Genomic DNA, 12298 nt, shown 5'->3' on the forward strand with positions numbered 1-12298 from the left:
GAGATGCACTACTTATAGATGTACTCCTTGGATTACAAAGAGCTAAAAGGTGAAGGAATACATAAAGTTAGTGTAATTTCAATAGGTAGTCTCATGTTTTAATTCATAGAGTATCATTTGAGTGGTCTCTGCTAAGGGAAAACGAATAATATTTTGATCATGTGTTGGGGGTATAAAGTACTATGTATTGGTGTGTATTTGACACAGTATATCATAAATATTGCATTTAAAAAACCTAAAAAGTATAATATAAGTGCTTATTTTATTCACCATCTTTGTTACAATGATGATTATCAACCTCAAAATCAACCAAATATTTTTTCACAAAAACATCACATGAACAAATAAAAATACAACATCCTATAACTTTTAATGAAATGACATTGAAAATTTTCAGAAAAAGATCGGGTGATGCTAAAATGAACACATCGACTCCCTCTTCATCACCAACTCAACTCCATCCATCTCAAATTCTCGATTCAATTACTTGAGGCGGGTGGTAGAGGACATAAAGATTAAAGACACACGAATTCTAAACCTTGTGGGCCCAAAACCAATAGTACTTATCCTAAATTTAATCATGTGGGCCCTCTCATAAACTATTCCACGTAGTCCAATCCAATAATCTTATTTTTTTCATTTTCCTTTAAATTCTTTTTTTTTTCGAACGGCCAAGATTGCAAGTTTCCAAAGAAAGTTTTTTTTTTTTTTTTGAATCTCATAAGTCCAAATATCCTGTGAGAGAAGAACGATAAAACCCAACTTTATTATAACGACTTTCTGAGTTTCCATCTTTCTATTGTTTAGGGAAAAAACTAAAACGAAGAAGAGAGAGAAAAAGAAGAGAGAGAAAGAATGGCGGGAGAGATAAAAGCAACTCCATTGACGTTTGTGGTACACGCGCTTGCAGTGGCGTGTGCGGTGATGGTATTAGTTTGGTGTATCCATTTTAGAGGTGGTTTGGCATGGGAAGCTACCAATAAAGGCCTCATCTTCAATGTATGTTCTTCTTTCTAATTTCATCTCACCTTTTTTTTTCTTTTTTTTTTTAGGTGTGACATTTGGGGCTTTTTTTATTTGGCGCAAATTTGTTGGAATACCGGAAAATTTGTCATTAAATTTTTTTTTCTTTAAAAAAAAAAAAGTTGACTTACTAGGTGATTTGCAAATGGCAATTGATCATAGAAAGAAAGTATTTCCCAAAGTATAGGAGTGAAATGAGTATTTTATGATGTTATTTTTAGATGAACTAAAAAAAAATTACATTATGGTAATGAAATTAATTAATTAATTATGTTGCACGTAAGCATATTCTTTTTGGCGTAAAACAGCTAATTTAAATTGAATTGGAATGAAATAAATAGTGATATGTGAGAGTAAAACTATTGTCCAGAGCTGAACTGAACTGAATTGAAGTGAAAATAAGTTTGGGAGAACAGACTCATATTCAACATCACGGGTGATTTTTTTTTCTAATTAGAGGAAGATAATGTAATTGAAAGTTTCTAATTAAGGAATGGGTCCATTAGTTAGTTTCATTTGCTTATTTCTCTAATTCTTTCATAAGCATAATTGTAGTTGGTTTGGGCTTGATATAAATGCACAAGTGACAATAAATTAGACACATGCTTCTAAATTTGTTTCTAATAATGTAGTATGTTATAATAGTACAACTCTTTAAATTGATAGGTTCATAATTGCATTGATAGTTTGAGAAAAAATATTTTAGGCCAACATGTTTGATGGGTTTTGGAATTTACACACAATATATTAAGACCTGTAAATAACTAACTAAATAGGTTGTTGGTAAGAAGAATATGAATAGTATACAATAAAAGAGTTTGTGCACTTTAAACTCAGCAATTTAGATCCTGCACCAGGGTGTAGGATGAGGAACCTACACCTTGGCCAAAACTACGTAGTTTTGATGTTTTTAGGAGAGCCAAAATTTGGCAGGCTTTTGGCAGAATTTTTAGGTGGGCCAGCTCTTTTTCTCTCATCACTCACTCATTCCCTCTTTTTCTCTCTCATTTATTTTTCAAGAACCATTTCAATTATCTCTCTCATTTATTTTGTTCTTCATTTATTTCTCTCTTATTTTCATTCATTTCTATTTTAAATTTCCAAATGTTGATATTTGATTTTATATTCTGTTTTGCATTTTTAAAACTTTTTTTAATGTACAAATGCATATGGTTTGATGTACAATAATATACGAGTGTACATTTGGGGATTTTCAATGATCAAAGTATTGACCATCAGTGTACATTGTGATTTATCCTTATTTACGTTGGTTGCGGAACTTTTTTTTATTATTAGCTCCACCTACAGTTGCATGTACATGCACGTACATTGCATGTACACTTTGTTGGCATTCATGTACATTAAGTGGGTTACAATCATGTTGTTATGTGTTGACCTTTTAATCTAGTACCCATATTGAGTTTTTTTTTTGTTTTGTTTGTGTCTATAGAATATGTTATGCATGCATGTTAGTGAAGCTAATGTATATTTAGTCATACACAATGATCATTAACGCAACTTTAATGTACACAGAACAAAGTCAGCTCTATAAAATAACTTGAACATTCAGTCATAACAACATTGTACATTCAGGCTTAATAATTGAACAATCTTGTTAGAATAATTGTACATTGAGTCATATCCAGTGAACATTCAATCAAACAATAATGTATCCTTATTTTCAGTGATCAAAGTAATGACCATCAGTGTACATTGTGATTTATCCTTATTTACGTTGGTTGCGGTACCTTTTTTTATTATTAGCTCCACATACAGTTGCATGTACATGCACGTACCTTGCATGTACACTTTGTTGACATTCATGTACATTAACTGGGTTACAATCATGTTGTTATGTATTGACCTTTTGTTTTAATACCCATATTGAGTTTTTTTTTGTGGCACCTGGAGCACTATGAGGTATAGGACTGTAATTGTACATATTGAATTTCATTAGCGAACAAACATCAACACACCAGTGTACAAAGATTGCAAATTACTCACTTGACATCAGCTTTAGGAATTGGATTACTTTTATTCTATTATGTTTTTTTGTACATTCTTGGCTTCGTGGTTGTTCATTAACAAAATAAAAATGTACAATGACATCCCCCCATAAAATCGTCAATAACACACAATGAACAATAATAGACATCCAACAAAAAAAAAAAACTCAATACAAGTATTAAAACAAAAGGTCAACACATAACAACATGATTGTAACGTTAACCCAGTTAATGTACATGAATGTCAACAAAATGTACATGCTAGGTACGTGCATGTACATACAACTGTATGTGGAGCTAATAATAAAAAAAGATACCGCAACCAACGTAAATAAGGATAAATCACAATGTATACTGATGGTCATTACTTTGATCACTGAAAATCCCCAAATGTACACTCGTATATTATTGTACATCAAACCATATGCATTTGTACATCAAAAAAAGTTTTAAAAATGCAAAACATAAAATAAAATCAAATATCAACATTTGGAAATTTATAATACAAATGAATGAAAATAAGGGAGAAATAAATGAAGAACAAAATAAATGAGAGAGAGAGAATTGAAATGGTTCTTGAAAAATAAATGAGAGAGAAAGGGAGGGAATGAGTGAGTGATGAGAGAGAAAGAGCTAGCCCACTTTCATAAATACTACCAAAAGCCTGTCAACTTTTGGCTCCCCTAAAACCATCAAAACTACGTAGTTTTGGACAATGTGTAGGATGCTCATCCTACACCTTGGTGTATAATCTATTAATTGCTTTAAACTTTCTAACCTACCACTCCACTGTCCACTCCATGAAATGATGGGTGAAAAACAAATTTCTTTGTTTTTCTTTTATACGGTCTTGAAAATAAATATTTAACTTTTCAATATATTCAATTCCTTATTGATAAAAAATATAAAAAGTTGATATTATGAAACTACACATCAGAATAAATCTAACAAGATTCCACGTGAATATATTTTTTTAGGTATACAAATGAAAATATTTGATCAACGATTTTAGAGTTGGACCTTAAAAAAGAGAAACAAACACTATATTATGAAATGATGGGAATATGTGATTTCTAATTTCTAATTTCTAGACATTTCTTTAGATACACATATTGAGAAGATAATAAGTTGATTTTAATGGAGTGTATGAAAAGATAAGACGTGTCATCAATACCTATCTTGCAAGTTGCAATAAGAGTGTAATTGGCTGCTTTGATTGATCCTGTATCACTCCATCTATTAAATTTTGGGTATAGTGGGAATACAAGTGCTGTCTTCGACCTGCCTTTTGTCTGATTAATGTGAAACGTTTAAGTCGTGGAATTGGTCAATCAGTAAATTTATTAATAATTAACTTAGTAGTTAGTACTGCTTTTGATTTGTATTTTATTCAATTTGGAAGTTAGTGATTGACTCTGAAGCTCACCTTTACAATGTTCTAATTTCTAACCTACCTTGCTCGTATATGTCCCTCCTTGTAGTCTATGTTCATTTTTCGTGGTCTTGTGCTTTGACAATAGAATGTGGACTATAAAACTATATTAATGTCTCGTGTCTATTAAGCGAGTTCACTCATGGTACACCCTGGTGTACCATGAGCATGGTACACCCAGGGTTATTTTTGTAATAAATTAGAACTTCAGGTGCTCATTTGACACCAAATTTGCTCATGTGGGTATTTTGTTCATTTACTCATTTGCTCGTTTTGCTCATTTTGTAATAAAAGTGTTTGCTCATTTTCTTAAATGAGTAGAAATATTTGCTCATTTGTTCATTTTGCTCATTCGCTCATTTTGCTCATTTGGAGAAAATAGTCTTGGGTGTACCATGAGCATGGTACACCCAGGTATACTATAAATATTCTCCTATTAAGCATGTTATACCACTAATAACTTGTTTAGTAATAGGTCATCAATAATGGTAAGTATGATGTTAATTGGCATGAGAAATATTTTGTCGATATCTATGACAGTGCTATTTTATTTTAAAATATATATTTTTCTTAAAATTTTATAAAAATTGTCACTTAAAAATATGGTATTGAGTAGGAATGAAAATTCAAAAAAAAAAACAATGTCATATGTTTGAAAAATCCGATTCAATTACCTAATAAAGAGGAAGGAGTTTTTACTTGCAAATTACATATGAATTATTGTCATTACCATCATTTAGTATTACCTACTTAAAGAGTAGTAAGAGTTAGAATAAATAATTATCTCTTCCATCAGTTCCATGCATAATAATTTCAACATTTGTTTTCACAATTCATCAAATTAGACTTTTTTTTCTGTTCAAATATAATAAAATAGAGTAGAATTGTTTTTAATATGTACTTTCTTATATATTATTTTTATTAAATGATGATTATACATATTAATGATCAAATAATTCATAAATGTTAAAGTAGTAGTATTGTAAAGCCCACTACTTTCTTTTCTAATTAGGTCTAGTCTCCCAGGCGCCTATTGTGCCCGGGGTTGGAACCCCGATTTCCTCCCTTGGACTTGTACATGCTAAGAGCCTAAAAGTGGTTAGTCATCTAAGGAGGCTGTATTAGTTAAATATGCCTAATCAAGGTTAGTGATATATACTAGTGAATCTATACAAATATATTAAAAGGCGTGCGAAAACAAGAAATTGTGCCACGTATTAAGAAATTGTATAGTATAGGATTTGATCCCAAGACCTCAAGTACATATATTAAAGTTTTAACCACTATGCTAGGTTGTATTTAGTGTTACTATTATAAAGTATTATATTAGTTAATGAAATTTTTTCTTACCCGGGGCATAGCTCGGACCTAATAACTAGTTCATTAATGAAAATAATGCTATGATTGAGAATACAGGTAATGTGGAGCATATATGTGAGTCACTTTGAATTATTTATTTCAGATTGGAGATATACATTGAACAAATACAATTCATGCATAACTTTATTGGTTTGCTTTTCTTAATGTCAATTGATTTGTAATGGGATTAATAATGGGATTTCACTTCAAGTTTTACTTAATTGACTCGTGTTTCACTCTTTATTACTTGGTGCTACTTGTTAAACAGTGTGACATTACTACAAATTTTATCTACATTCGAGTGTATCGTGAGCATGGTATACCTATTCAGGGGTATTTTTTTGCTCATTGCTTATTTGGAATTATCCAAATGAACAAAATGTATTAAAAAAGAGAGTTCTAAATGACAAAATGAACATAAATTAGTTTTACGTGTACCATATATGATCAATGAACTCGTGGAATTACCACTCATCCTTAATCTAATTTTTGTTGTTTTGATAGATTCATCCTGTCCTGATGTTGATTGGTTTCATCATACTTGGAGGTGAAGGTAATCATATAGAATAATACTATGACCAATCTCTAACTTATTGTTTAGCCACAAGTTAGTTTTTCTATTTTTTTTAATGCTGATTATATTTTAATTACAGCAATTGTAAGCTACAAATCTTTGCCGTTAAAGAAAGATGTGAAGAAAGTGATTCATCTAGTGTTGCATGCTATTGCACTAATTCTTGGAATTGTTGGTATATGGGCTGCTTTCAAGTTCCACAATGAGAGTGCAATCCTTAATTTATACAGCTTGCACTCATGGCTTGGGATTGGCATCATTGTCCTCTATGGCATTCAGGTATATTTACTTCATATTAGTATTTGGCAGCTTATTACGGACATTGCTTGAGTAACCCACCGAGTAGACTACCCGCTACAAATAGACAATTAAAATATTAGTATTTAAGTCTAGTTGGATTCCACTATCATAATTATCACAACTTTATATTATGGGGTGGGTAGTCTACCCGGTGGGTTACCCAAGTTTTTTCCGCTTATTACATATAAGTGAATTACCCAGCAAAATGTCCCCAACAATAAGCATGTGTTTCCGAGTGCATAAATTGTGTTGGGGTAAACAATACTTGACTATCACGTAAAGAAAATAATTACTATTACCAAGCAATTCTTGATATAATAGTAAAAATTTGATCTCGTGACTTAAAACTTAAAAGATTCCGATATTAAATACGCTCTCTCGAAGGGAAAAAACTTGGTTAACCCACCGGGTAGACTACCCACCCCATAATATAAAGTTATGGTAATTATGATAGTGGAATCCAACTAGACTTAAATATTAATATTTTAATTATCTATTAGTAGCGGGTAGTCTACCCGGTGGGTTAACCAAGCAATGTCCCGATCGAAGGGAGGCTCAGGCTCCCTTATCGACAAAGGATACACTATGGCAGCCTGGCAGGGGCTCATTCGTTAGGAGTAAATGTCCTCGTGCTTTAAAGAAAGTACTTCATTACGTGAACCAATTTTTCTGTTCTGTGGTAGTCACATGGAAAACTTCTGGGCTCAAATTCGTGCCCACCGATACCAATATGGGCCCATGCGTTTTTAGAACATCTCGGCCCATAATAGGTTAAACTGATAAAATACCAAAACTATCATTTTGCATCATCATATAGGTGGACTGTCATCATGGTTGTTGTCATGTGTGGAATTGTGGTTATATATCTCTATCTTCACCTTTTAAGAAAGTCTCATATCGTAGTTCATTTCAATATATTCGCTCAATACAATTTTATAACATTTCTTATATAAAAGTGTGATTAGCATAAACTAAATCTTATTCTAAAAGTAAGGTTGCATTATTGTGGATTTTAATATAAATTATTCTCATGAAGTTATAACTTTACTTATCATGTGGATGTTATCTAGTTTAGTTGGTAAAGTCTTAGGTAGATAGTATCTAATGTTTGAGATCAAATCCCATCTACAGCGCTTAGCTGTTCATTCAGACCAAACAACTTTATTTATTATAATCGTCTATTTTACCCTACCAAACGTGTAGTCAATGGTGGATCTTCATGGGGGCAGTCCCAGGCCTGGCTCCGTTGGTTTTTTTTTTTTAAAAAATGAAGCCTAAAGCATTGTAGTTTAGAGCCCAAAATCTAACATATAAAAATAAGTTACACAACATTAGAATATGTTATTGTGGAAAAATCTGGCCCCTTAACAAACCTTTCAAGATCTGCCACTGCGGGTAGTAATTTTTTCCGGCTTCCTAATTTGGTACGATTTGGTGGGATAATCTTGCAGTGGATATACGGATTTGTGATATTCTTCTACCCAGGAGGGAACTCTTCTTTGAGAAGCGAGTCACTCCCATGGCATGTTCTCTTCGGAATATTTGTGTATGGATTAGCCGTCGCAAATGCAGCAATAGGATTTCTTGAGAAGCTTACATTTCTTCAAAGTGCTGGCCTTGATAAATTTGGTGCAGAGGCATATCTCGTTAACTTCACTGCCATTGCCACTGTATTGTATGGTGCCTTTGTTTTGCTCACGGTGCGTGCTCAAAAGGATCAGGAGTCTACTGAGGATTATGGTACCTATTCAGCTATTTGAAATTATGGAATATCATGAAGAATGTCATTATTATTTATAAAATGGTCATCTCCCTTGTGTATTATTCTAGGTATCTATGTATATTATTAAATTGTATCTTTCTAAATTGGAGGATTTGTTTAACTTGTGATGTGAACTATAAATGTACTCTTGTTGGTTTCTATTTTTAGATTATGGTGGACATGATGTATGACTTATGAGGACCGTTCATACTGGCTTACATACATTAATACAGTTGTTGTTGCAAAAAGTTTACGTTGCTAATCTCAATATGTAATAGACTCTACATTCGGCACTGACAATCAGAATCCTGAATTGTTGGGGTCTGACCTGATTGGTCGTGTATATACTCGAAACCTGTTTGAGAACTTGTTTTGACACTATTAATTCTAATACAAATTCATAGATATGTTGAGTTTTAGTGGCGCATGGTTCATAAAGTTTATCATTATTCAACAGTTGTATAATGTGGTTGTTAATTATGAACTACTTTTATCTCATTTTCTAATACTAGTTTTCAATTTCTTATAAGTATTTGTAAAAAAGTAGATATACCATTAGTAATTTATCTGATTAATTATGAGATCATAGATTCATAGTAAAGTAAGGCCAGAAATGAATCTCACCTAATTTGGGTTACCATCATGGGCATTTAGTGGGAATCGCTCCGATAATTAGCATTTTAAGAACAATCAAACAAGAATAATAGATTAGTTTAATACCCTATTACCTAATGCTAGAGTCTAGCATGGACCTGATCCACATTAAAATTACGGTTATTTCACTATTATATCCCTTTAAAAAAAATCATCATATACCCTTTCGACTTTGAAATTCACCATGTACCACCGACGTTTTAAAAAATAAATTCACTTGCCCTTAATGACTAACGGGTCGTAATCCAATTGTATTTTAGCTAGCCGAAACATCTTAAAAAAAGGGGTTGCATTGGAAGAAATTTTGGTGGCTTTGTAACGCCCAAATTTGATCCCTCCTTATCCCCTTTTTAACTATTGCTTATCCACAAACTTGTTAGCAGTACTGGTAGCTTTTAGCGGTTGGTGTTTAGCTGTTAGTTATTAAAGTAGTGGTATAAAACATTGATGTTCGGTAAAAGAAGGCGGAGTAGTTGTTTACAAGTTAAAAACTCAAAGAAAACTTAAATATGAAATTTATACTCCATTAAATACTACCCCAAAAACTACAAATTATAATTTTTGACAAACACTACTAAAACACTATTTCCACCATAAAAGCTACTCATACTACTACCTAACCAAACACTCCTGTTTTTCATAATTAGTGTTTTAACTTAGCTTGCGACATACAGGCCCATAGTGACCTCTACTTTGACATAGCAATCTTTTTTTCATAACATATATTCTAGTGGTTCATGCATGTGTTTGTGTAACACCGCGACAATTCTCTATTTTCAAAAATACTTTTTTAATATAAAACTTAGAGAATTATCAAAGTATTATCGTCCGTGTGATATGTATCAGCTTATTCAGAATTTTGCAATGGAAATAATAATAAATAACTTTTAAACGTAAAACTTAGTCAACCAAAAAGTCAACTCCAAAAGTCAAACCAACAAAGGTCAAAAGTCAACCTCAAAAGTAAAAGTCAACTAGAAAATGTAAAGTCAAGTATAAAATGATAAAAGTCAACATAAGCTCTCCAAATTCCCAAACCCATAATTCATCATCTTCAAACCTGTAATCGACGATGCTCTATTGATCCCGAGAGATTGATCACCGAATGGGGCATCACAGGATCAAAAAGGCATATACATGATCAACACATACACACAAAGTACGTAATCAATAAAGCTGAGTACTACATGGTATATACATATAAAACCTAACATGATACTAATAATTAAGCAAGAATAATAATAATAATAATAATAATAATAATAATAATAATAATAATAATAATAATAATAATAATAATAATAATAATAATAATAATAATAATAATAATAACAACAACAACAACAACAGCAACAACATAGCAGACTACTTTTACTGAACTAAACTCCATAACCAATAAGTTAATTAAATTAGATGGAATAGTCAATGAAACGAGTTGTCCAAAGCAAACCAGTCTTCAACTTAGAATATAAAGTACGGGTGCGACTCCATACTCCCCCTGACCTAAGATATCGAGGAACCTTTTAAATAAAAACTAGTTTTTAAGAACGGGTTTTTGCCCCGAGTACTTATATTTTTCATCTATTAATAATTCAATTTTGAAATGATTACACCATATATCACTAGTGGTAAATGTATCTTAATTTTTATTAATAGATCATTTGGTCCTTTGAACTTCACCTCCTGATTCGTATTCTCGAATAACAACAATAAGATTTGATTAGCATCAAGAATAATTTGTAACGCTACCCTATTAATTACGAAGTAGAGGATTCTAATTAACGATCATGGTGAGTTCCGAAAGGAAAGATGGATCAAGGGTATGACTGAAAAAAAAAAAAAAATCAAACAAGAAAAATCAACTTTATGGCTAGAGCCTAGAAATAGGCATTAACTGTCACATTACTAATTACAACACATATCTATAATTTTTTGAAAACATAAATCACTACAAGATGTTAGATTAGATGATAAATTTTTGAAAATCCTTACTTGAGGTCAGGGGTTCAAGCCCAAACTTCAACATATATATATTTTTAAAAAAATAATAATCACCTGACTTATTGTTGGTTAAGACAGATGGCAACATTCTAGTGGCAGATTAAGGGTGTCACGTGGCGCATAGACGTTATCAAGCATGCCTTTTAATATATTTGTATAGAAATAGATAGATAGATAGGACATGGTGATCAATTCAGTCCCAAGAAAAGCCATGGGCTACCACCATATACTCCAACTCATACTAGTCCAACACTTCAGACGTGCACAAGTCTAAAGCTATTGCTATTCACGTTTCACTTTACATAATTAATAATTTATTACTTATTATGACTCACAAAATAAGATAAATAATATAATCATCAAAGAATCATAGAATTTCATTTTTATCTTAGGATTAGATAAGGTGATCATCAACTTAATTAACAACTGAAGATTAATTCCAACATTAAATCCATAATCTTTTATTTATTTGAGGTCAAATAAGTTTCAATCAGATTCAATAAGGTCCAATATGTTCCAATAAGGTTCAAATAGTCAATGATCAATAAATTAAAATTAAAATTTTAATTAAAGTACCACTATGATTATTATATAGTGATATATTTGTATTATTGTCTAGTATATATTATTCATATTATTGTTAGCTATGTTATTATTTAAAAAAAATATATAAAAAGTGCCACTTTGATTATATAGTATTATATTTGCATTATTCTCTATTATTTAATTATTCATATCACTATTACATAATTATATTATTATTAAAAATTATCATACATGGTCAAATAAGATTAACAATAATAATTATCATAATCATAAATATTTTACAATTCGTCTTTAAATAACTATAAATAAAATGTTTTCATTACTAATAACAATGAAAGATATAAATGTTATTAATTGATTTTATACTAGTGCTTTATGAAATCAAAGCAAGACTATTAAATATATTAGTGGTGAAAATTGTGTATAGATAAGCATATAAATATTATTTCTTTTTGTTAAAATGTTAATTATAAGAGATAATTAATAATTACTATTTTTTCGAATGATAAATTTTAATAATTATTATGTCATAATAAATTTTTTGAGGGATAATATTTGTGTCAGGGGTAATATTTATGTAATTACTCATCAAATTTTCTGTCACATAAGTTTCAATCAGGTCCAATAAGGTCTAGTAAGTT

The 12298-nt window shown here is 31.0% G+C and overlaps 1 protein-coding gene across 1 annotated transcript; it reads left to right on the forward strand.

The window, feature by feature from the left end:
* The first annotated feature begins 761 nt into the window (after positions 1–761).
* On the forward strand, positions 762–8718 carry LOC104884582 (transmembrane ascorbate ferrireductase 1). The gene is made up of 4 exons (XM_010669260.4): positions 762–999; positions 6325–6373; positions 6474–6673; positions 8146–8718. The coding sequence occupies exons 1-4, from the start codon at positions 856–858 to the stop codon at positions 8452–8454; spliced, it is 702 nt and encodes a 233-aa protein (XP_010667562.1). The 5' UTR covers positions 762–855; the 3' UTR covers positions 8455–8718.
* Positions 8719–12298: the final 3580 nt, after the last annotated feature.

This window comes from Beta vulgaris, chromosome 3 (assembly GCF_026745355.1).
Source record: "Beta vulgaris subsp. vulgaris cultivar EL10 chromosome 3, EL10.2, whole genome shotgun sequence".
NCBI lineage: Eukaryota > Viridiplantae > Streptophyta > Magnoliopsida > Caryophyllales > Amaranthaceae > Beta > Beta vulgaris.

Coding starts and splice junctions, on each gene's coding strand:
- LOC104884582 (XM_010669260.4), top strand. CDS start 856: ATGGCGGGAGAGATAAAAGCAACTCCATTGACGTTTGTGGTACACGCG. Junction 6,374..6,473: donor CATCATACTTGGAGGTGAAG/GTAATCATATAG, acceptor TTTTAATTACAG/CAATTGTAAGCTACAAATCT. Junction 6,674..8,145: donor TTGTCCTCTATGGCATTCAG/GTATATTTACTT, acceptor ATAATCTTGCAG/TGGATATACGGATTTGTGAT.